The following is a 23,004-nucleotide window of genomic DNA, read 5'->3' on the forward strand; positions in this document are numbered from 1 at the left end:
TTGTTCCAGGCTGATGACTTGTGGTAACAGTCCCTCTATTGGCTCAGCTGGCACGTGTAGATTGATGATGATGACGATGAAGATTTTATAGTCCTGGTTCAAAACATTAACCGGTCTCGGTTGGAATAAAGGAAATTACTGCTTCCCTCCAGGAGGGGGGGTGAGTGTTCCTCTTAAGAACCCAGTTAATGGTAGACTACAACATAGGGACCAATGACCCGCATCACCCTGTACCAGTCTGAAGGAAACCTGTCTGGACCGGTCTGGAGCGGGTCTGGAATAGGTCCGGACAGGATCTGGAGCGGTTCGGACTGGGTCTGGACTGGGTCTGGAGCGAGTCTGGACTGTGATTGGACTTTAATTTTGAAGGTCAAGTTTAGGGAATGTCCCCCCACCTGGCTATGTCCTCCTCACCAAGTCCCCCCCTTTTTAACCAAGGAGTTTCTCAGTACAATTTAAATGACAAATAAAAAACCTTGAACCTTGAACCTTCACCATGTCATGCTTTCTTGCCATGTTCCCCCCTTCTTTACCATTCCCCCCTCCTTGCCATGTCCCCCTTCTTACTATGTCCCTCTTCCTTGCCATGTTCCCCACTTCTTCACCTCCTCGCCTACCCCCCCTCCTCGCAATGTCCCCGGCTCCTGGCCATGTCCCCCTTCCACGCCATGTCCCGCTTACTCACCATGCCCCCCCCACCTCGCCATGTCCCCCTCCTCACCATGTCCCCCATCCTCGCCATGTCCCCCCTCCTCACCATATCCCCCTTCCTCAGTATGTCCCCCCCCTCGCCATGTCCTCCTTCTTTGCCATGCTGCCCCACCTCGCTATGTCCTCCCTCCTCACCATGTTCCCCCTCCTCGACATGTCCCCACCACTGATCCCTCCAGCACCGTCCCCTCTTGATAAAAACTGAACCGGGCCTGGAACGGAGTCTGAAATCGGATTTTCTTTTCTTTCTTTTCTTTTGCCTCCCATCGTTCTTTTAACCCCTCTGGCTCAAAGTCGTCCAAATTAATCCTTTTTCCATGGAGTACAAATCGGCGCGTCTGCCAGGCCAGCCTCATTATCTCTGCATCGAGGCCTGGTGGGCTCTCTCCACCTGCAGCTTCAGACCATCAGCTGCTCCACGTCATCCACCATCACCTTTCTTTACCTCCATGGTTCTGATGTTTTCTCTCCAGGTCCGTCAGCTTTTCGTCCAGGCGAATCTGTAGCTTAAGCAGCTCCGTCACCTCGTCCTCCGTCACTTGTATCTGGGTTTCAGTCGTGTTGATTCTTTTTTCAGCCTTCATGTTGAGTTCATTTTGTTCATTTCCTCTGGGATCTTTCATGTGCTGACCGTCTCTCCTGAACCTCATCCTTTCAATATGAGGCCCATTTCTTCACCCGGCTCCTCCTTATTGATTGATCGTGTGTCGTCCACCGTTACACTGCTCGCCAGCAGCTCGTGGCTAACTTGGTCTTGCTTGACCAACTCCGACTGCTTTGTCTTTTTCGGTTGTATCTTAGGCCTCCTCAAGACCCACAATCCTAAATTGACTTGTTCTGGAAGTCTTTAAGATGTTCCAGTTATAGTGGGTGAGTTTTATCTCCAAATGTCGGGAGCCCATTGTAGGAGCCTTTTAATGGGTTTATTTCTTATTTGTGTTTGTGTGTGTCCTCCTGTTGACTGGCCATTTCTTTAGATTTTATATTCGCCCACTAGGTGGAGCTAGGGCAAGGTGGAAGTTATAAAGCCACCACTTAATCAGTGCCAGGTGTGCAGGACAGGGGAGCAGACACAGTTTTGAACCGTTCCAGGGAGACGTGTCAGGGAGAGTGGCAGTAGGTAGGAAAGAGTGGGCTGAGTGATCGATGACAGGCATCAACTTTTGGACTGTGGAAACCTCATTAAAATCAATGGATTGAAATATCCCAAGGAAAGCTACGCATTGGACCTGATCATTGTTGCCTCTGAACGAGTTAGAAACAGTTCCCCCGTCCTCACCAGAGCAGCACCTTAAATAAGTTAAGGTGCCGCTATATCACGTTCAAAACTGTTGCTCAGTGAACTGGCTCGACTCCTCGTTCACCGGCAGGAGCTGATCGAGGGAGTCAGCTTTGGATCCGTGCCAAGTTGTGAAGCTTGGTGAATAAAGGACAGATTTGATTGACACCTTGCAAGACTCATCGTTCACCGACAGTGGAAAGCCGGCAGTAGATGATCAAGGAGGATCGTCAGAGTTGGATTGATGGTTAAGACATTGGACAAGTAAGAAAAAGACTTGCTCATAGGAACGTGCAAGTCTTGTGGAGCGCCGACAGCAGCTGATCAATGAGGATCAAGTCGGCGTTGGAGTTGATCGTTTTGAGACTTTGGACAATGTGGGACAGGCACCTGCTCTCAACGATCAATTAAGGACCACAGAACCTCAACCACTGATCACCATCGGGTTTCTTCACTACACCTACTGGACTCTATGTATGTGTGGCACGACCAACTGTGGCCATTGAGAAATTTGTGTGCACACATAATTGAAAGGAAAAAAAAACATGCATCTGTAAAAATGGACATTTAAATGAACTGTGAGTGGTCTGTGTGTGTGAAAGGCATTTTTGTTGAAAAGGCATTTTTTGGAGTTTCTGATTGTGTTTGATTAAATATGAATTCTGATTTTGGGCTACAAATGGACAATATGGTTGTTGAGCCTGCTGCAGCCATGCAGCCCAGTGGGGGTTCTGGCTCAGCGAGTGGTAAACTTGAAACACAGTCTAAACATGCAAAATCTAATACAAAAAATGACACCAGCTCAAAATTCAGATCTTCCATCTCATCGGCATACAAACAGGCCCTAGCTGAGAGAGCTGCACTGGAGGCTCGCTCTGCAGTGTTGAGGGAGAGACATGCTGTGGAGGAGCAGCTGGAGGAGCTGAAGATGAGGAAGGAAAGGCCGGAGCTGGTACGTAGGTGTGTTGAGCAGTAAAGCTGGTGGAGCCATGTTGGCCAATTATCTCACACAAACTGTCCAGAACATCCAGAGCTTCAGCAGGAGAGTCGGTCACCTTCATCCTTCCGCTGTGAGGGATCCTCCACCGGGCTGAGAGCCTGGAGTTCTGTCCACCAGCCAGTCAGTCGCTGCTTCGCCTCATCAAAGTTCTGGCGTCTGCGGATGATTGGAGCTGATAATTCCTGGAGAAACATCATTTTCAATCCTTGGTACATCAGTGGTTGTCCATCCGTGTGGAGGCCTGGAGCACCTGCTGCTTGTAGCCCACATTATGAACCCAGAAGAGGGATGGCGAGGTCCGGGACTGGGAACCAGTGTGCTGTGTGCCCGCTCTATTTTGATCCAGTTAGACTTGGCTTCTATCTGGAGGAAGTTGGGCAGCCAGCTTATAAAAAGCTTCACCGGTTGGGTCCCTCATCGCCGTCGGCCAGCCCAAAAAGGCAGATATTCTTCCTCCTGCCTCTATTCTCCAGTCATCAATCTGTTCTCCCATTTCAGCCACTTCCTTCTCCGGCGCTTTAATTTGTGCGCTAGCTTTGGCTGATCCATCCTCTACTCCTGAGACTCCTTCCTCCACTTCGTTAGCTCGTTTCACGAGGTCCTTCAGCTCCAGTGTTTGAGCCTGAAGCATCTGAGATAAAGGTCCAGTTTATCGTCTGTCCCTTTCCTGATGTTATTTCTTGGATGGCTTGGCGAAGCTCTGGGTCAGGCGCGCGGGTCGTGTTAGCAGCGGCTCGCTCCTTAGCTCCCAGCAAGCCACGCACTCTCGGCGCCGCCAGTCTTACTCGGCTCCTTTGTGCTTTTCGGTGGCATGGCGTGCGAGTGGCTCAAACAGTCTTGATCGATGCTCGCCTTTCTATGTCTGCTGGGGACAAAGTGTCCAATAGTGTCTGAAAATAACTTTAATATCAATGCTGCGTTGCTGAGCTGAGCAAGTCAGAGCAAGTCTATTAGTAGTAGTATGGTCTAACTATGCCGCCATCTTGTACCCTGCATGAATCTCTCTTGAGGCTGATCACCTCCACGCCACACACCCGTCAAAGGAAACTGTTCGTTTAACTGCAGCAAAGCCAGTCGCTGGAGAAACAGCCCTGTGTGTGCGTGTGTGAGAGAGAGAGCTGGACTTTGGCTGTTTGCAGAACTCCAGCAGGAAATGACCGATGTAAGAATGTTGATTTCAAAATAAAAGCTTCAATCACATCACCATGAATCTATTATAACTCTTCCCAAGAATGATTTATTCAAGCTAAAAAGTGCTTATTAAAAGTCAATTCAAATAACGTATGGATGGAATTCAAATATTCTTTTCAATATGATAATAAATCAAACTTATTGTGAATGGCGTCACAAACAGGGGCTTGGTGCGACAGGGTTGGTCAAAAGTGTCAATAGTTTACAGTCTGGCGCCGAGTCTTGATCTGAAGCCAGCTTTATGGGGAGCGAGGTGAATTGATTGGTGTCGCCACACCCTGCCTCAGGTGAGTGCACTCAGGTAATCAGACTGCACTCCACACCTCACCAGCATGCAGCACACGCCTACCTGAGAAAAAGGAAAGGAGGGAGGGGAAGGGAAAATGCTGGCAGTAGGCAGAGCCAGAGGTGGAGGTCATGACACTTATATTTTACAATGTGATGTTACATTTCAAAAATAAAATCCATTTGAAGCTAAGAATTTGATTACTTGTCTTATTGATTTAGTGGACCATACCATACCACTCAGTTAACATTAAGAAATTCTCATGAGTGATTTCAAAATAAAATGCCTTAGAAAATTTAAATAGAACCAAACACTCCCCCTGATTTCTTGTTGATTCTACTCCAAAATCTCTAGTTATTATGAGGTCATTGCACAGTGATAGTCGTCCATCCCAGGATACCACTCAGCTAATATGAAAGAATTCTGATGTGTCATTTCAAAATAAAACAACTTTAAAAACTGAAAAATGAGCAAACACTACATAAATTCAGTGGATTTCATGTTGATTTTACTCCAAAATCACAAAATTATTTTGAAATGACACATCACATGGTGGAGCAGTGGTCTCCTTCACCACTACGACACCTTGTTCTCCATCTTCAACAACCTTTATTTTCATTTCAGATAGAAACTTATAGCAGAAGCACAGAATTCACTCTGACTGCAAACAACAACAAAGACAGTTGAATTCTTGATTTATTAGACAATTATTTCACACAAAGTTCACAACCTGAAACGTTTCAGACAAAATCAGTGCAAGTCGACATTCTGCAGGTGCAAAACGTTTTCCTGAGAATCAAACAGGAGCTGGTGCAGCCTGACAACGCTAATACTACTTGATTAGCATGGTTAGCATCATGTTTGCAGCGTTCGGCGTGTACGTCTGATGACGCCAACGCTGGGTTAGCCCGATTAGCGTTTGATTTGCAGCATTCGGTGTGTACATCTGAAAATGCTAACGCTAGGTTAGTCTGGCTAGCGTGGGGTTGGCAGCATGGCTTCGTGTCTCCTCCTCCGACTAAAACGACCTTCGGCGAATCAACTGGAGTCTGGTGAACCATGAAAACTCTTCGTCCTCGTGAGGTTTTGGTCCGAGGGTCGGACAACTTGAGCTACGTGTTTATTGCTAAATGACACTCCAGCAGCAGGAAATGACACAAGAAGCGAAGCAGCCATGCAGCAGCGGCTGGTGGTAAAGTTCTGAGGTGGGCTCTTCATCGTTCTTTAGATTCAGTCTTTATTCTGACTGTGAACATAAACACAGTGTTTATAAACCACATTACAACAATTGTTCCTGTTTTACACTGAGAGAGCCCCCTAGTGGTGGAAACTATTGTACTTTTAAACATCCAGTGAACAGGGAGCCCCCTGGTGGTGGAAACTATTGTACTTTTAAACATCCAGTGAACAGGGAGCCCCCTAGTGGTGGAAACTATTGTACTTTTAAACATCCAGTGAACAGAGAGCCCCCTGGTGTTGGACACTTTTATTAAAACACCTAACAAACTTAAGCAGAAGCTTCGCTCGTCTCTTTTAGAAAGTCTGTGTGCTTTGGGGCCGATTCACTGGAAATTATTTTTCTAAACATGAACAAACCTAAAAATGTTTGATAAATTCTGAACACGTTTCTGTTCATGTGAATTTAAAAATAACGGTAATGGAGAAAACTGAACCTGAAGCTTTTCAGCCACATTTCTCCTTTCAAACTGTGAATCAGAAGAGAAGTGAGAGAGTTAATTATCACTCGTTCTCTCCGCTGCTACGTCTCGTAGAAACACCAGAACAAACCAGAAGCGACTTTAACGCCAAGCAGGTCTGCTGATGGACGATTTAACAGTCGTTAAGCCGCGGACATCAGACGACTGATTGCTTTGATCGCCCTCTACTGGCCAGCCGCTGCCGCAGTGGTGAGACAATAAATGAAAAACGCTGAGGTGGCAGAAACTAATCGCAGGATGAAAACGTTATTTCACTGAGTCACCATCAAACTGGAATAAAGGCACTTCAGGTAACGGAGGTGATTCATCCATTCACCCTTTAACAATCTCATTTAAAAACTCGTTCCTTCACATCTTTTCTATCACGTCACACATCTGGATTAAAAACCCTCAGTGTGTAAACTGTCCACTCTTTCACTTCAGTTATTCATGTGTTCATCAAGTCACTGTTGCTGTGATTCTTCATTCTGATTCTAGTGAAGCTTCAGCCGCTCATCAGAGCAGAAACACGTCAGAGACTCACTGAGTCATCACACTGTTCATCCAACCATCAATGAATGAATGAATGAACTTTGTTGTTTCAATGTTCAGATTATTCAAATCAAGCTGTTCTCAATCCATCAATCAATGCGGGTCCCAGACCTGGTCTGCAGGTCTGGGACCAGGTCTGGTCCTGCTGGGTCTAGAGCTTCCGTAGTCCAGATGCGATGTCCTGGTAGACCGCCTCGGTAAGGGGGATGTAGCTCTGCTGCTGCTGGTCCAGCACGTAGACCGGGTCACAGACCTTGGACGGGTTGAAGCCGCTTTGTACCAGATGGAACTTCTGCTGCTTGAAGGTGCTCGTCATCTCCAGGGTCTCCTGAGGAACCAGAACCAAGAGACTGAGTGAGACCTGAGGCCTGCACTATGACGGTGGATTTTCTCTTATCAAGATAACTTCAGGATTAACTCTGGTTTTCCATACTACGACCCTGGTTCACTTCTCACCAGGATAAATCACCATGCTAACTGACTCTGAATGTCTAACCTGCTCCCGAGCAGGACACGTTCTGGATAAGCAGTCAGAGTTGCATTATTATGATGTCACTAAGTAAAGGTGCGGTCCGACTGCCACACTAACATGATCGCCTTTCACTAACTCCTTTAGGAAGCCTCCTAACACCTTTCCTTAACCCCGTGACGTCATCCACGGGGTTAAGGTAAAGTCGATAGTTAAGGAGTTAGGAGGGACAATTACCCAGTGAGATGAGTCAGTGAGATGAGTTGAGTCAGTGTGGTCAGTCAGTGAGATGAGTTGAGTCAGTTGAGTGAGTGTGTTGAGTCAGTGTGTTGTCATCACCTGCAGCCTGATGAAGAGCGGGCGAGCGTACGCTGGCAGGTCTCTCACTGCATGCTGGAACAGCTTCTCACCATCGAACTCCATCCCCGGTCGCACAATCACGGCCGCCATCCCCGCTCGGCCCTCGTGTCCTGAACACAGGTCAGGGGTCAGAGGTCAGCAGAGGAGCACCCTGCAGTGTCAGAGGCATTTCAGCTTTTCATGGAAAATATTAGCTGCTTTTGATTTGGATTTGGCAGCCACACATCTGTGAAAAGTTGGTACAGGGTCACTAACGTGCCTTCATACCGTCGGACAGGAAGCTGCTCTAACGTACCCTCATACCGTCGGACAGGAAGCTGCTCTAACGTACCCTCACACCGTCGGACAGGAAGCAGCTCTAACGTACCCTCATACCGTTGAACAGGAAGCTGCACTAACGTACCCTCACACCGTCGGACAGGGGGCTGCTCACGCCATTGGCACTAACATACCCTCATACCAGAGGAAGCACTCTCCTGTTGCTTCTTCGTACATGACACAGCGTTAACTTTAGCATGTGTGGATTTGGTGGTGAACTGTGCTCACAGACGGTGGTTTCGGGAGGTGATTTCAAGCAATCAACGAGTCATCGTAGCACATCTAAGATGTGCAGCCTCGTTTTCCTCAGAGCTCCATGATGTTTTACTTTTCCCAAAATCTAAATAATGTGGACTTTCTGGAAGCCTGTGAAATAAAGCCTGAGAGTATTTCTGCCTTAGTCTTTCATAAACACCCTTCACATTCAGTGATGGTTCAGCTGTGAGTGATGCTGCCACCTGCTGGTCACTCCTGCCTCCACAGGTCTGTTGGTTCCGGCGGGTCGGACAGAACCGTCCTGCTGGTACCTGTAAAGATGTTTGGACCGTGATACCTGGCACTTCCACTCCGTACACGTTGACTTCCTGGATGAAATCCACCAGCCCCAAAGTCTCCGTCACCTCAGTGGTCGCCACGTTTTCACCTTTCCACCTGAAAGCAGAGTCGACAAGCTTCAGACACACTGAACACTCGGAGGCTGGATCCTGGTTTCCAGCTAAGACTCATAGCTGAAACTCAGTCTCCAACTCAGTACCTGTATGTGTCCCCAACTAGGTGTCTGTACATGGCTCCCACTCAGTACGTGTCTCCCACTCGGTGTCTGTACGTGTCTCCTACTCTGTGTCTGTACATGTCTCCCACTTAGTACGTGTCTCCCACTCAGTACGTGTCTCCCACTCGGTGTCTGTACGTGTCTCCTACTCTGTGTCTGTACGTGTCTCCCACTTAGTACGTGTCTCCCACTCAGTACGTGTCTCCCACTCTGTACCTGTACGTGTCTCCCACTCGGTCCCTGAAGCAGATGAAGCCGTCGTGGTCTTCAGCCATCAGGTCTCCGGTATTGAAGTAGGCGTCACCCTTCACCAACACGTTTCTCAGCAGCTTCCTCTCCGTCAGCGTCTTGCTGCCGGCGTATCCAAAGAACGGGCTGAAGAAACTGACCTTCGACAGCAGCAGACCCGTCTCACCTTCACGACATGAGACAGGACAGGTCACATGATGAAGGAATCTACTTCCTGTTGCAGAATCTACTTCCTGTTGCAGAATCTACTTCCTGTTGCAGAATCTACTCCGGAGCTTCAGTCTCACCTCTCTCTACCCGCTGGCAGAAACCATGGTGATCTTTCACGGGCTCGTCTTTCACCATGTCATATTTCACCAGCTCATACTTGAACAGAAGCTGCACAGAAGAAACCACAGCCAGAATCAGAAGTAGAACCAAAATCACAAACAGAACCAGAACCAAAATCACAAACAGAACCAGAACCAAAATCAGAACCAGACATATGTCATTGATCCCTGGAGGATTCTTGTAGCTCCACAGGGAGTGAATAGAAGTGAACAAATCAATATTACAGAATGTCCCCTTGAATTGACCGTTGCTATCTTCAGGCTGAGATCAGCTGTGGAGCAACGTCAGTCATGATCAATACACTGATTTCTTCCACACCCCACTACAGTTTCCTCTCATCTTGATTTGCTCAGTTTTCAGTGGATTCTATAGATTACATGGAAGCCTAGAGCACCCCCCCCCCCCCCGCGCCGCCCCCTCCCCCTCCCCCTCCCCCACACCCCACCCCCACCAGAGGTCCCGAGGTCAGACGCAGCAGACCTCCAGGATTAAAGACTTTACTGAACCCAGAATCCTGTTATTTATATCTGTACATCCGTACGTTCTATAACTCTGTTTTCTAAGCTCCTGCAGGATGAACAAGAGCAGCAGGAGGAGCAGGAGGACAAGAAAGAGGAGCAGGAGGAGCAGGAGGAGGGCAAGGAGGAGAAGCAGGAGGACAAGAAGGAGGAGCAGGAGGAGGGCAAGGAGGAGAAGCAGGAGGACAAGAAGGAGGAGTACAAGAAAGAGTAGCAGGAGGACAAGAAAGAGGAGCAGGAGGAGGAGGAGGAGGATAAGGAGGAGGAGCAGGAAGAGCAAGAGGACCAGGAGGAGGACAAGGAGGAGGAGCAGGAGGAGGACAATAAAGAGGAGCAGGAGGAGGAGGACACTCCTCAGAATAGCTCAGTCACAGATTAGGATTAAATCCATGCAGTGTTTTGTAACTCAACAAGTAGCTCAAGTATTAGTGGTTGAGACCAGAACAGTCGGAAGCCACTTCACCTCCACCCAGCCTCCACCTAGCCACCACCCAGCCACCACCAAGCCTCCATCCAGCCCCCACCAAGCCTCCATCCACCCTCCCCCCAGCCTCCACCTAGCCACCACCAAGCCTCCATCCACCCTCAACCAAGCCTCCATCCAGCCCCCAGCAAGCCCCCACCAAGCCTCCATCCACCCAGCCTCCACCTACCCACCACCAAGCCTCCATCCAGCCCCCACCAGCCTCCATCCAGCCTCCATCTACCCTCCACCTAGCAACCACCGAGCCTCCTTCCACCCTCCACCTAGCCACCACCCAGCCTCCATCCAGCCCGCTATGGGTTTATTATTGCAGCAAAACTATTAGTCAATGTGTAGTCTCTGTTTCAGTGTTTCTGTGTGTTTCAGTCTATAAAGAAAATCCTCAATAGGAACTGGAATCTACAAAGGTCATGTCACATGCTATCTGTTTGTCATTATGTTTTAAATGATATGCTCATGTGTTAGACTAATTAATAAATCGATGGAATCAGATTCAGTGTAGGTGGTGTAGTGTGCTCCACCCTGGGTGGTAGTGGTGTACTCCACCCTGGGTGGAGGCTGCAGCAGCTGACTCAGAAACAGTGAAAGTGTGCTGAGATGAACACCATCATAAATGCAGGATGAAGGTTGAGGGTGAAGCTTTAATTCTTTCAAACGTCGACCTTTCAGCTACAAAGATCCAGACCTGAATCTAGACCTGAATCTAGACCTGAATCTAGACCTGAATCCAGAGCTGAATCCAGAGCTGAATCTAGAGCTGAATCCAGAGCTGAATCCAGAGCTGAATCCAGACCTGAGGTCCTCAGGAAGAGGTTTACTAAATGTTCCCAGAGTCAGAAGAAACGAGGTGAAGCAGTTTTTGGTTCCTACCTGAGGAACAAACTTCCTGAAGCCTTAAATCAGGACTGAAACATTCTTATCTGCACAGGCTTTGGAACAAACAATAGACTTCACTTAATTTATTACATTTATCGTTAAAAAGCTCGATTTAATTCTTCAGTTTTAATTCCCTTCAACTCTCGTTTAACCTGTGACTTGAAAATTGCCCTTTCAAATTAATGGCAGATTAAAGCTCCATCTATCTTGCTCATTGTGTTCAGAGCTGCAGTTCCTTTGCTCAGCTGCAGAAATCTAGTATTTCTATGTTGGAAGCGTAAAGTCTGTTGTTAGCGAAGGAACCAGGGCATCATGTTTACGGAATATTTGTAGGTGATTCGGGAAATCAAATACTTTCTGGGAAAAGTTGATCCTGAGGATCTACGTGGTTCCAGTGACCGTTTGGTCAGTGGTTGTGGGAACGGGTTTAGTCAAATACTAAACGATGGGCGCTCGTATTCACGAAGCGTCTCAAAGTCTCTCAGAGCTCCTAAATTAGCCTAAAACTTCCTAGCAAGGAAGCTCAGCTTCAAAGTGATTCAGGAAGTTTCTAAGAGCAACTCTGAGCGAGGGGTTGACAGCAACTTTTATCCTGGTGAGGAGGTGTGGTCGACCCCGTTGCCATGTATGATGCAGTCTGCTGAAAGCTGATTGGTTGTTAGAGAAAGGAAGACAGAATAAAGCCTCTGTGCTACTTGTAATGAATGGAGAGTAAAATTAACCCATCAAATATTAAAAATGTGTATTCATGAAAATAATTTTATGTCATGATGATGAAACTGAGAAAAATATCCTTAATTTGTACACAGCTTAAAAATGATGGAACGTACCTCGTTCACATGCAGATTATTATATTGATTTGATTACTGTTATCTTTTCTGCCCATGCTGGTTATTTTTACCACTTAATATATTTGATATTAATGGTGGATGCAGCGGTCACCAATTCCTGTGATTGGTGGAGCTTTTATGAAAAGAGATTTGATTTGGCAGAACGATGAAAACAACAAATGGAATAGAAAACAAAAAAAGAGCAGTGCTGTTAGCTCCGCCTTGATGAGGTCGACCACAAACATTATTCCTGTAGTGTGTCATTAAATCGTTATCGTTAAACATCTTCCTTTTCTCTTTGTCTTTCTGTCATCTTGTCTGTTTAAGAAACTCTTAGGCTTCTTAAAAGTCCTCCTCACTACTTTTAGTGGTTTTCCACCTTAGGAGCTCTCTGAGGGCTTAAGATGCTTTGTGAATTACTTTTATCTTAGTAAGGAAAAATTCTAAGAAAAGTTTTAAAATTCAAGGAATTCTAAGATTAGTGACGTCACTAAGAGCTACTCTTAGTCTTAGGATGCTTTGTGAATACGGTCACTGGAGATTAAGACTCGTCATTGGTTACTTTAATGTATTTCTTTTACTAATATATTCCTTTTATTTCTCTGTGAAATGCGTTGTTTGAGTGGTGGTCTATAAATCAATCTGCTTTGCCTCCACCTACACCTCCACCCACCCGGCTCACTTCCATTGACCTTCAACCTGTGACCTTCGTTGACCTGTGACCTTGCAGAAGCCGGTTCCTCACCCTGTAGAAGAAGTTGGAGCGGCCCACGGTGCCGATCTTGCCGACGTGGTTCATGAAGCAGAGGTTCCCCTCGGTGGATCCGTAGACTTCGCACATCTTAACATTCCCGAAACGGCGCAGGAACTCCCGCCAGACGTCCTGCCGCAGGCCGTTCCCCACCCCCATCCTCACGCCGTGGAGCTGGTCCAGCTCCGCCTGCAGGGGGGGCAACACACAGGGTCAGGACCAGGACTAGGACTAGGACCAGGACCAGGGTCCACCAGTTTGTGAGACCAGGTTTTGCAGGACAGTAGAAACAGGGACTGAACCTGGACAGAGAAAGGACATTGAGCCAAGTCCCGCCCCAAACGCCAATCAGCCAATAAAAATTCAACCAGCATCAACGATAAACACGGCGGCGATACGAGGTGTCAGAAACGATAAACGATGAGTATTACTTAATTTCAGTTCAAAACAAAACCTGGACAAACCTCTCGTGAGGACTGAGCCAAACACCCGAACACAAGTCAACCAATGAGAAACAAGGACGCCGACGTTTGTTCCAAAGTAAAACAACGTCTGTATAATCAGAGTAATCTGGTCGTAAAATATCAACCACGTAATGCTATCCATGAGCTAGCCAGCTAGCTCACCTAATGAAAACCGACGTTAGCCGCTAGTTGATCAATGCCGCTAGTTGATCAATGTCGCTCGCTAATCAATGTTGTTAGCTGATCCAGTACGCTAGGTGGCTAAGTGCTAAGCTGTCCAGGAGCGGTTGCGTTGAGGCTTCTATGCTAACAGCAGACATCGTAAACACTCAGTCAGCTCTTGTCCAACTTAGCAACAGTAACTAAGGGGGGGCGGCGCTTCGTCAGAGGTTTGGATTGTAGGATCGTCTTTCAGTTAGATTTTTTTTCACGATAATCACTTTGATGGTTTTCACAGTTTCTAACTGATTTTATTTACACATATGTAAGTGCAAGTATTACAATTGTGTTTGTGTGTGCATGTGTTAGTGTGTATATGTGTGTTGGTGTGAATGTGTGTTGATGTGTAAATGTGTTGGTGTGTATATGTGTGTATGTGTGTTGGTGTATACGTGTGTTGGTGTGTATGTGTGTTGGTGTGTATATGTGTGTTGGTGTGTAAATGTGTTGGTGTGTAGGTGTGTATGTGTGTAAATGTGTTGGTGTGTATACGTGTGTTGGTGTGTATGTATATTAATGTGTAAATGTGTTGGTTTGTATATGTGTGTACGTGTGTACGTGTGTTGGTGTGTGCGTGTGTTGGTGTGTATATGTGTTTTGGTGTGTGCGTGTGTTGGTGTGTATGTGTGTTGATGTGTAAATGTGTTGGTGTGTAAATGTGTTGGTGTGTATATGTGTGTACGTGTGTTGGTGTGTAAATGTGTTGGTGTGTACGTGTGTTGATGTGTAAATGTGTTGGTGTGCAAATGTGCGTTGTGTGTACATGTGTATGTGTGTACGTATGTTGGTGTGTAAGTGTGTTGGTGTGTTGGTGTGTAAATGTGTGTACGTGTGTAAATGTGTGTTGGTGTGTGCCTGTGTTGGTGTGTATGTGTGTTGATGTGTAAATGTGTTGGTGTGCAAATGTGCGTAGGTGTGTTGGTATGTATGTGTGTACGTATGTTGGTGTGTAAATGTGTTGGTGTGTACGTGTGTTGGTGTGTACGTGTGTATGTGTGTTGATGTGTAAATGTGTTGGTGTGTATACGTGTGTTGGTGTGTACGTGTGTATGTGTGTACGTGTGTACGTGTGTTGGTGTGTAAATGTGTTGGTGTGTACGTGTGTTGATGTGTAAATGTGTAAATGTGTTGGTGTGTATACGTGTGTTGGTGTGTACGTGTGTATGTGTGTACGTGTGTACGTGTGTTGGTGTGTACGTGTGCTGGTGTGTACGTGTGTTGATGTGTAAATGTGTTGGTGTGTATACGTGTGTTGGTGTGTACGTGTGTACGTGTGCTGGTGTGTACGTGTGCTGGTGTGTACGTGCAGGAGGAGCCTCCATCTTTAGTTTGTCCTCAGTGATGAGATCAGCTCGGCCTGCCGCCCCCCGACTCAGAGGGGGGGACAAAGAACGCTTTGAGGCCAGGGTCAAAAGAGGACTGGCATGGGCCTCACACTGTGTGTGTGTGTGTGTGTGTGTGTGTGTGTGTGTGTCTGTGTGTGTGTGTGTGTACAAACAGACAAAGCCCGGCTTGTGTCTCAGACGTGGTATAAACTCCAACCGGATGACGACTCTGCAAACCGCCACTCGTTAGATTAGAATCCCTGTTTGAATCTGAGTCCCTGTCCACACCAGCCAGAACCATCTTCTTTCACTCTTCATCTTCTCCTCGTACACACGGCACCATCAAAACAACTCAAAACCATGTGGTACATATGCCAGGCCTTTAGGCGGCGCTGCAACGGAAATACACCAAAACACAGAAGAAGAGCATAAATAATTCCTTGAATTGGAGAAATCAACATATGGCCTCATTAAAGCGACGAGCATTAGCAGCTTCTCCACCTGGCGCAGGTCGTCCTCCATGTTGGTCTTCAGTGACGTCACGGAGGTTAAAGGTCGAGAGGCGGGGCTATGACATCATCGTTATCAGCTAATGTGCGTCCACACGTCAAAGTCGAGGCAGTGTTTTCTAATTCCTCCACTCTGGAACCCGTTCACACCGTGTGGACAGAGCCTGAGCAACACACACATCCCAGACAGACAAACACACATCCCAGACAGACAAACACACATACCTGATAGACAAACACACATCCCAGACAGACAAACACACATCCCAGACAGACAAACACACACATCCCAGACAGACACACACACACATCCCAGACAGACACACACACATCCCAGACAGACATACACACACACTTGAAAGACACACACACATCCCAGACAGACAAACACACACATCCCAGACAGACACACACACACATCCCAGACAGACAAACACACATCCCAGACAGACATACACACACACTTGAAAGACACACACACATCCCAGACAGACACACACATATCCCAGACAGACAAACACACATCCCAGACAGACACACACCATAGTTCATAGAGACACACACATCCCAGACAGACACACACACACATCCCAGACAGACACACACCATAGTTCATAGAGACACACACATCCCAGACAGACACACACACACATCCCAGACAGACACACACCATAGTTCATAGAGACACACACATCCCAGACAGACAAACACACATCCCAGACAGACATACACACACACTTGTAAGACACACACACATCCCAGACAGACACACACCATAGTTCATAGAGACACACACATCCCAGACAGACACACACACATACTTGATAGAGACACACACATCCATCATGCCGTGACAGTCCTGGCTTGGCGGCAGTGCCGTGACGAGACGAAGAGAGGATTACCTCGGGCTGGTTGCAGAGGTATCTGCAAAGTTCACCAATGTACTGGAAGATGGTAACGTGATGCTTTGTGCAGTCGCTCCAGAAGTGGGAGGCGGAGAACTTCTTCTTCAGCACACAAGTCGCACCTGAAAGGCAGCAGCACCACAAGTTAATGATGCATCAGTTCCTGTCGTCACACCAGGAAACAATCATACTTCAGGCAATCTCACATTGGATCTGACGCAGGAACAAACTTCACAACGTTCCAACACTGTCAACAAAACAGTGTCAACAAATAGTCTCTTGCACAAATCAAAAACAACAGAACATTTCACAAGTGGATGTAAAGGACTTCAGCTCAGTGACGGGACCTGGAACATGAGGAGACGCAGCACCTCAGAGCTAAAGTAGACCCCCCCCCCCACCACCACCACCACCACCACCACCCCAGACCACACACCGCTGCAGCCAGCAGGACTGAACCTCCATCAGAACCTCTCTCATTGAGCTGTGAGATCAAACTGCACATTTCAGTGTCCTTCCTTTTATTGTCCAGTGTGAAGCTCACCTGATCAATAAACCTGCTGTCTGATCAACATCTGGAGGGATGTTCTCGGCCCACGAACACACATTTACACACATTAGTGAGGAAAACGTCTCCTGTTGGTAGAAAGAGTCTGGCTCTTTGAGTTCAGCTCGTGAAAAATGGAACACAAACAAAAGTGTTGTTTCATATTGTTGTTCAGAGTGAATAAGAGCAAAATGTCTCCATTGAGATTTAATGAGGCCACTAATCATCGGGAATTTAACTGTTCCCAAACAATCTCTTGAGTGTCATGAATTCTTTCAGTCCACTGGTTTTCTCAACAGAGTGCCAGTATTGTGTGACTCCAGTTAAAACGCCAGAATCAATAAAGCTTCAGGAACACTCTGTTCAGTTCATCCATCCATCCATCCATCCATCCATCCATCCATCCATCCATCCATCCATCCATCATACAGCTTTATTCAACATGTCTTTGTTGAGTCCTGGATCAGATATCAAACTGCAAAAAAAGTGTAAAATAGTTTATAAGATGTAAACAGTAAATTCAAGAAGAAAATGACTTAAAACAAGTGAAACAATCAGTGCATGAAGCAAGTGAATGTTACTTGAGGTAACGTTGTTCAGTCTTAATGAAAGATTATAATGTAAAATCAAGGACAAAAAATAAGTCAAATCACTTTTAAAACAAGCCAAATCATCTATTGTCAGGAAAATTTCCATGTAAAAAACCTCAGGGAGAAAGAAAAACACAGGAATCAGGCTGAAAGCGATTTAAAAACTTTAAGAGAATTTTATGACAATATTCTTGCAAGAGACATAGTCACAGTCCAATCTTTAGAATGATTGTCCAGGAGTTTGTCTCACTCTGAAGTCAGTCAGCGCCTCTTATAGGTTGGATTGTTTTGAGAAAGAGCCACTTGCTTCCTGCAATGTCGACTCTCAAGGCTACAAAAAGTCGCACAGAGGTTCCAAAAGTGCTGACTCAGGCCATCCTTGAAACTCAGACTGTAAACTTACACATTGTTCTTTACGAGACGAAAACAAGATTTCCCCACCATCTACCATGTCTGAAAAAAGCATTTTAAATCTTTGGCAGGTGCCAAATGATTTGCTGTGACCAGCAGTGGGACGTCACTTCGTTATGTAGCGTCGTCACAGAGAAGAATCTGACCCGAACTACGGAGACCGGATCAGAACCAGTGGACCTGGACTGTGTTCAGAGCCAGTCCTCTGTCTCTTTCGGACTGGACCCTGTCAGATCCGGATCGAAAGATAGACCGAATTAATTAACAGCTCTCTTTAGTCATTTTCATTCATTCATACACAAACCAGCACACAACACAGGCTGTACACGCTGCTCTTCTCCTCTGGGAGCATTTCAAGGTTCAGGATTTCTCCTAGGACTCTTCCACATGTGGATGCAATGGGGTTTAATGGCCTCGCCTACTGACTTGACCTGTGGCGCCACCCTTCAGCTGACTTAGTCAAACATCCCATAGAGACTGTGTCTATCCCTCGGACCACCACAAGTATAAAACTATCTAAACCTAGGAAAACAACTTCTAATGACTACAAAAACTTCATCCGTATCAAGTGTGAAACTAGACAAAATCAAGACAAAAAAATGAAATGTGGTTTCCTAAACATTAGATCTTTATCACCCATAGCTCTTCTCGTCAATGATCTGATAAGCGAACACAACATTGATCTCTTTGGATTAACAGAAACCTGGCCATGGCCACGTAAAGATGAGTATGTTAGTCTAAATGAAGCCTCCCCTCCAAGTCATACTAACACTCAAATAGCTCGTGAAAGTGGTGGAGGAGGGGGCGTGGCAGCCATCTATAACTCTCAGTTACTAATTAATATTAACCCAAAATCCAACTTTAGTTCTTATGAGAGTCTGAGCATGACCATGCCACACCCGTCAAATAAAATAGTAAATTCTGTAGAATTTTTTATTATTTATCGTCCTCCTGGACCTTATTCAACTTTTTTAACTGAATTCTCTGAATTGTTGTCAGATCTAGCCCTGACTAAAGATAAGGTTATCATGGTAGGAGACTTCAATGTTCATGTTGACGTAGAAAATGATAGTTTCAGTGCAGCTTTAGATCTACACTTGACTCTCTAGATTTCTCTCAGGTAGTAGACGGGCCTACCCATAAACATCTCCACACCCTAGACCTTATTCTAACTTGTGGTTTGAGTATAGAGCATCTGACCATCTCTCCTCACAATGATTTCCTGTCAGATCACTTCTTAATAACCTTTGACTTTGTTCTAAATAGTTCTAACCCTCCTGTTAAAGCCGTGTTAACCAGGTCTCTCTCTGATAACATAGTAACGAAATTCAAGGAAAGAATTCCCTCTGCTATAGAATCAGTAGTGAATCTTCCTGACCCGTGTACTGTTGCTAGCTCAGACATTGAATACCTAACAAACAGTCTGACAGATATGCTAAAACCAACGTTAGACGACATAGCTCCTCAAAAAATGAAAATGAAAAAACAGGAAAAGTCATCCCCATGGTTTAACTCATCAACCCGCGAGCTTAAACAACGCTCCCGTAGATTAGAAAGAACTTGGCGTTCAACAAAAACAGACCTAGATTATGTAGCCTGGAAGGATAGCTTCAAAACTTATAAGAAAGCTCTGAGTAGAAGTAGAACTGATTACTACTCATCCTTAATAGAGGAAAACAAAAACAACCCTCGGTTTCTTTTCAGTACTGTAGCCAAACTGACCAAGAACCAAAATAGCGTTGAGCCCACCGTTCCTATCAATATATGTAGTGAGGACTTCATGAAGTTCTTTCAAAATAAAATTACAACGCTTAGGGATAACATCCATCAAACCTTACCGTCCGTTAGCCCCATAACAGAGGAACTGGTTAAACCTAACAGTCATCTGGAATGCTTTCAGCAAATACAACTAGTCGAACTAAATTCCCTTATTTCTTCTGCTAAACCAACTACTAGCCTGTTGGACCCAATTCCTACTAGAATTCTGAAAGAGGCACTGCCACTAATAAATAATTCTATACTCGCAATTATTAACCAGTCTCTAACAATAGGCTATGTGCCACAATCCTTTAAACTAGCAGTTATTAAACCTCTCATTAAGAAGCCAAACTTAGACACAAGCCTTCTCTCAAACTACAGGCCCATCTCCAACCTTCCTTTCCTGTCAAAGGTTCTGGAGAAAGTAGTCGCTAAACAACTCCAGGATTATCTGCAGGAGAATAATCTGTTAGAGGACCTTCAGTCAGGCTTCAGAATGAACCACAGTACAGAGACTGCACTGCTAAAAGTTACTAATGACCTTCTAATGGCCTCAGATAGAGCTCTTCTATCTGGTTTAGTTCTTCTGGACCTTAGTGCCGCATTTGATACTGTCCATCATAATATACTTTTAAGGAGATTAGAAGATGCCGTCGGCATTAAAAACTTAGCCTTAAACTGGTTTAAATCATATTTATCTGACCGGTTTCAATTTGTTCATGTAAATAACAAATCTTCAATGCATGAACGGGTCCTGTGTGGAGTACCACAAGGCTCCGTCCTCGGACCGATATTGTTTAATCTCTATATGTTGCCACTCGGAAATATTATTAGCAAACACAACATTAACTTTCATTGTTATGCAGATGATACTCAGCTCTATTTATCAATTAAAGCCAATCAGGCCGACCAACTTGTTAAACTAGAGTCCTGCCTCAGGGACGTTAAGTCCTGGATGTCTATCAACTTCTTAATGCTCAACACATCCAAGACTGAGGTTATAATCGTAGGTCCTAAAAAGCTCAGGGATAATTTTTCAGATAGTTTGATTACCTTAGATAATATTACCTTAACTTCTAACAGTGATATTAGGAACCTGGGTGTTATTTTTGATCAGGATCTGTCCTTTATGTCCCATGTTAAACATGTCTCCAGGACAGCCTTCTTCCATCTAAGGAATATTGCAAAAATTAGAAACTTCTTGTCCTTTAAAGATGCAGAAAAAATGATTCCTGCCTTTGTGACTTCAAGATTAGATTATTGTAACTCCCTAATGTCAGGCTGTCCAAACTCCTCTGTTAGGATCTTCCAGCTAGTGCAGAACGCTGCTGCACGTTTACTAACCAGAACTGGAAGAAGAGAGCACATCTCCCCAGTCTTAGCATCCTTACACTGGCTTCACATCAAATCTAGAATAGATTTCAAGATCCTTCTGATCACATATAAAACTCTTCATCACCAGGCTCCATCCTATATGGAGAAACTTCTAGAAGTGTCTCACCCTCCACAAGCCCTTGGCTCTGAGGATGCAGGACTGTTGGTAATCCCTAAAGTCCATCAAAGTAAAACAGGAGGCAGGAGTTTCAGCCATATGGCTCCTTTACTCTGGAATCAACTAGCAGCCTCAGTCCGAAGGGCCCACACCATTAGTTTATTTAAGAGTAGACTTAAAAACCTTCCTCTTTGATAAAGCTTATCCTTAGGAATAAAATAGGAGCACTAAGTTGAGCTGCTCTAGGCCTAGACTGCTGAGGGGATTTTCTCTCTCACATTAAACGGAGAAACTCTACATTTGGAGCTTCTGTTTCTTGTCTTTCTTTCTCTCTCTCTGTGAAACAACATTACTGGAGCCACCAGATACTGCCGCCGCCTGTTTTTATCCCTGACAGGAGGAGAGCAGGATCCAGGGGATCAGACCCAAGACTCCCAGAGTGGAGTTACGACGGTCCTACTACACGACCCACCACAGCACCGTGACCCCACCGCAACGGCACGGCCCTTAAACTCCAGACTGAGATTGGTTCATCATCAGACCAGCGCTCATCATAGACTTGTATTTATCTGGCCTGTCTGCCACTCTCTCTCTCTCTCTCTCTCTCTCTCTCTCTCTCTCTCTCCCTCTTCTATTCCTCTCTCTCCCTGTCCTATCCCATGTACTTTCTCCCCCCAACCGGTCAAGAGGGATGGCCGCCCTTGCAGAGTCTAGGGTCCGCCCCACGCTTTCTTCCTGAAGAGGGAGTTCTTATGAACTTTTCTTCCTGCGAGGGAGTTTATCCTGGCCACTGTTGCTTGTTACATCTGCTGCTTTGGAAGGGTTTAGTTGGGTTCTGTTGTCCTCTATCATTGTAAGAGCGCGTTGAGATGTCTGTTGATGTGATTTAGCGCTTTACAAATAAAATTTAATTGAATTGCAAAAAAAATGTTAGTGTGAAAAGGAACCTACGGCCAAACGCTTGGGTTTGTGTGAGAAAGCAGCTTTAATAGAGGTTAATTCAGCTCCAGGCAGCAACATGCAGCTGCACTGACGCATTGAAATGAGTCCTGAGGCTCAGAGTCGGAGGATCCTGAACTTTACTCTCTGAGCTGACGTGAACCCAAAAAGGTAAACTCACTTACATCCCGGCTGAAACACCAGAGTGCAACCTGCTTTCACAGGCTCCACTCACAGCAGGCCCACACCAAGGAGGAACTGCAACCAAATAGACGAGAGGTCAAAGTAAAGATCTGTACCTTACTGTGAATGAAACCTCGAACTCCACGTTGCCACTGATAATGCTAAACACACAGTCTGTAACAGAACTCTGCTCCAGAAAATATAGAATCCAAGTTGACAAATGTTCCATTTAAAGTAAAGAAAGTTTGAATAGCTGATCCTCCCACTGAGTCTCCTGCAGGCTTCAGCTGACAAATGTTGAGATTCCAAAGTTTCCACCAGGTGAGAGAACCAGGATTAAATCCAAATAAAGAAGAGTCTCAGAGGAAAATTCATTTACTTTCATTGACAATCGCCTGGAGCATGAACGCGTGAACAGAATGTACTGAACGGTTACGATGATCACAAACAGATACAACTGATTAAAGAAAACAGAAAAGTCTCAGATGTTGAAAAGAGTCAAAACGGCTCAAAAAACTATGAAAATAAAAACGGTTTAATGGGTAAGTGTCTATAATGTGAATGGAAGCAGCAACACAGCTGCTAATGTCGTAAAGGTGCAGTTCTGGAACATCACCACTGCAACATTCGTTAGTTGTTTTAAGCGCAGAATAACCAGGTGAACAATTTAAGGGTTCTAGTCATGTTAAAGGTCAAACACAAGGCCGAAACATCTCTGGTGGTCCTGAAGGTTCAGACCTCTGGAGTCGACCAGGAAACAAGAATCACTTGGATCATCGCAGGTTTCTATATCTTCCAACCTTTAATCTAAATGCACACATCCCACGTGGAGCTGACCTGGTGGACTGGCCTCCGTCAGCAGGTTCACTCACCCCAACCCAGGAATAAAGTCTGCCTCGCTGACGTCAAACGTCCAGAGCAACGTCAGCCAGAGGGTTGAGTCTGGGGCGATGTCCGCCAAGGTCAGAGGTCAGAGGCAACACGGAACA

The 23,004-nt window shown here is 45.7% G+C and overlaps 1 protein-coding gene across 1 annotated transcript in view; it reads right to left on the reverse strand.

Moving 5' to 3' along the window:
* Positions 1–5,058: 5,058 nt before the first annotated feature.
* slc27a6 (solute carrier family 27 member 6) overlaps positions 5,059–23,004 on the reverse strand; it is a 29,821-nt gene continuing 11,875 nt past the window's right edge. The window contains 7 exon segments of the mRNA XM_080476999.1: positions 5,059–7,044; positions 7,525–7,655; positions 8,417–8,514; positions 8,852–9,050; positions 9,172–9,262; positions 12,668–12,862; positions 16,093–16,217. Coding sequence (XP_080333125.1) covers positions 6,868–7,044; positions 7,525–7,655; positions 8,417–8,514; positions 8,852–9,050; positions 9,172–9,262; positions 12,668–12,862; positions 16,093–16,217 — 1,016 coding nt within the window. The 3' untranslated portion in view covers positions 5,059–6,867.

Source organism: Lipophrys pholis (genome assembly GCF_963383615.2).
Source record: "Lipophrys pholis genome assembly, chromosome: 12".
Lineage (NCBI taxonomy): Eukaryota > Metazoa > Chordata > Actinopteri > Blenniiformes > Blenniidae > Lipophrys > Lipophrys pholis.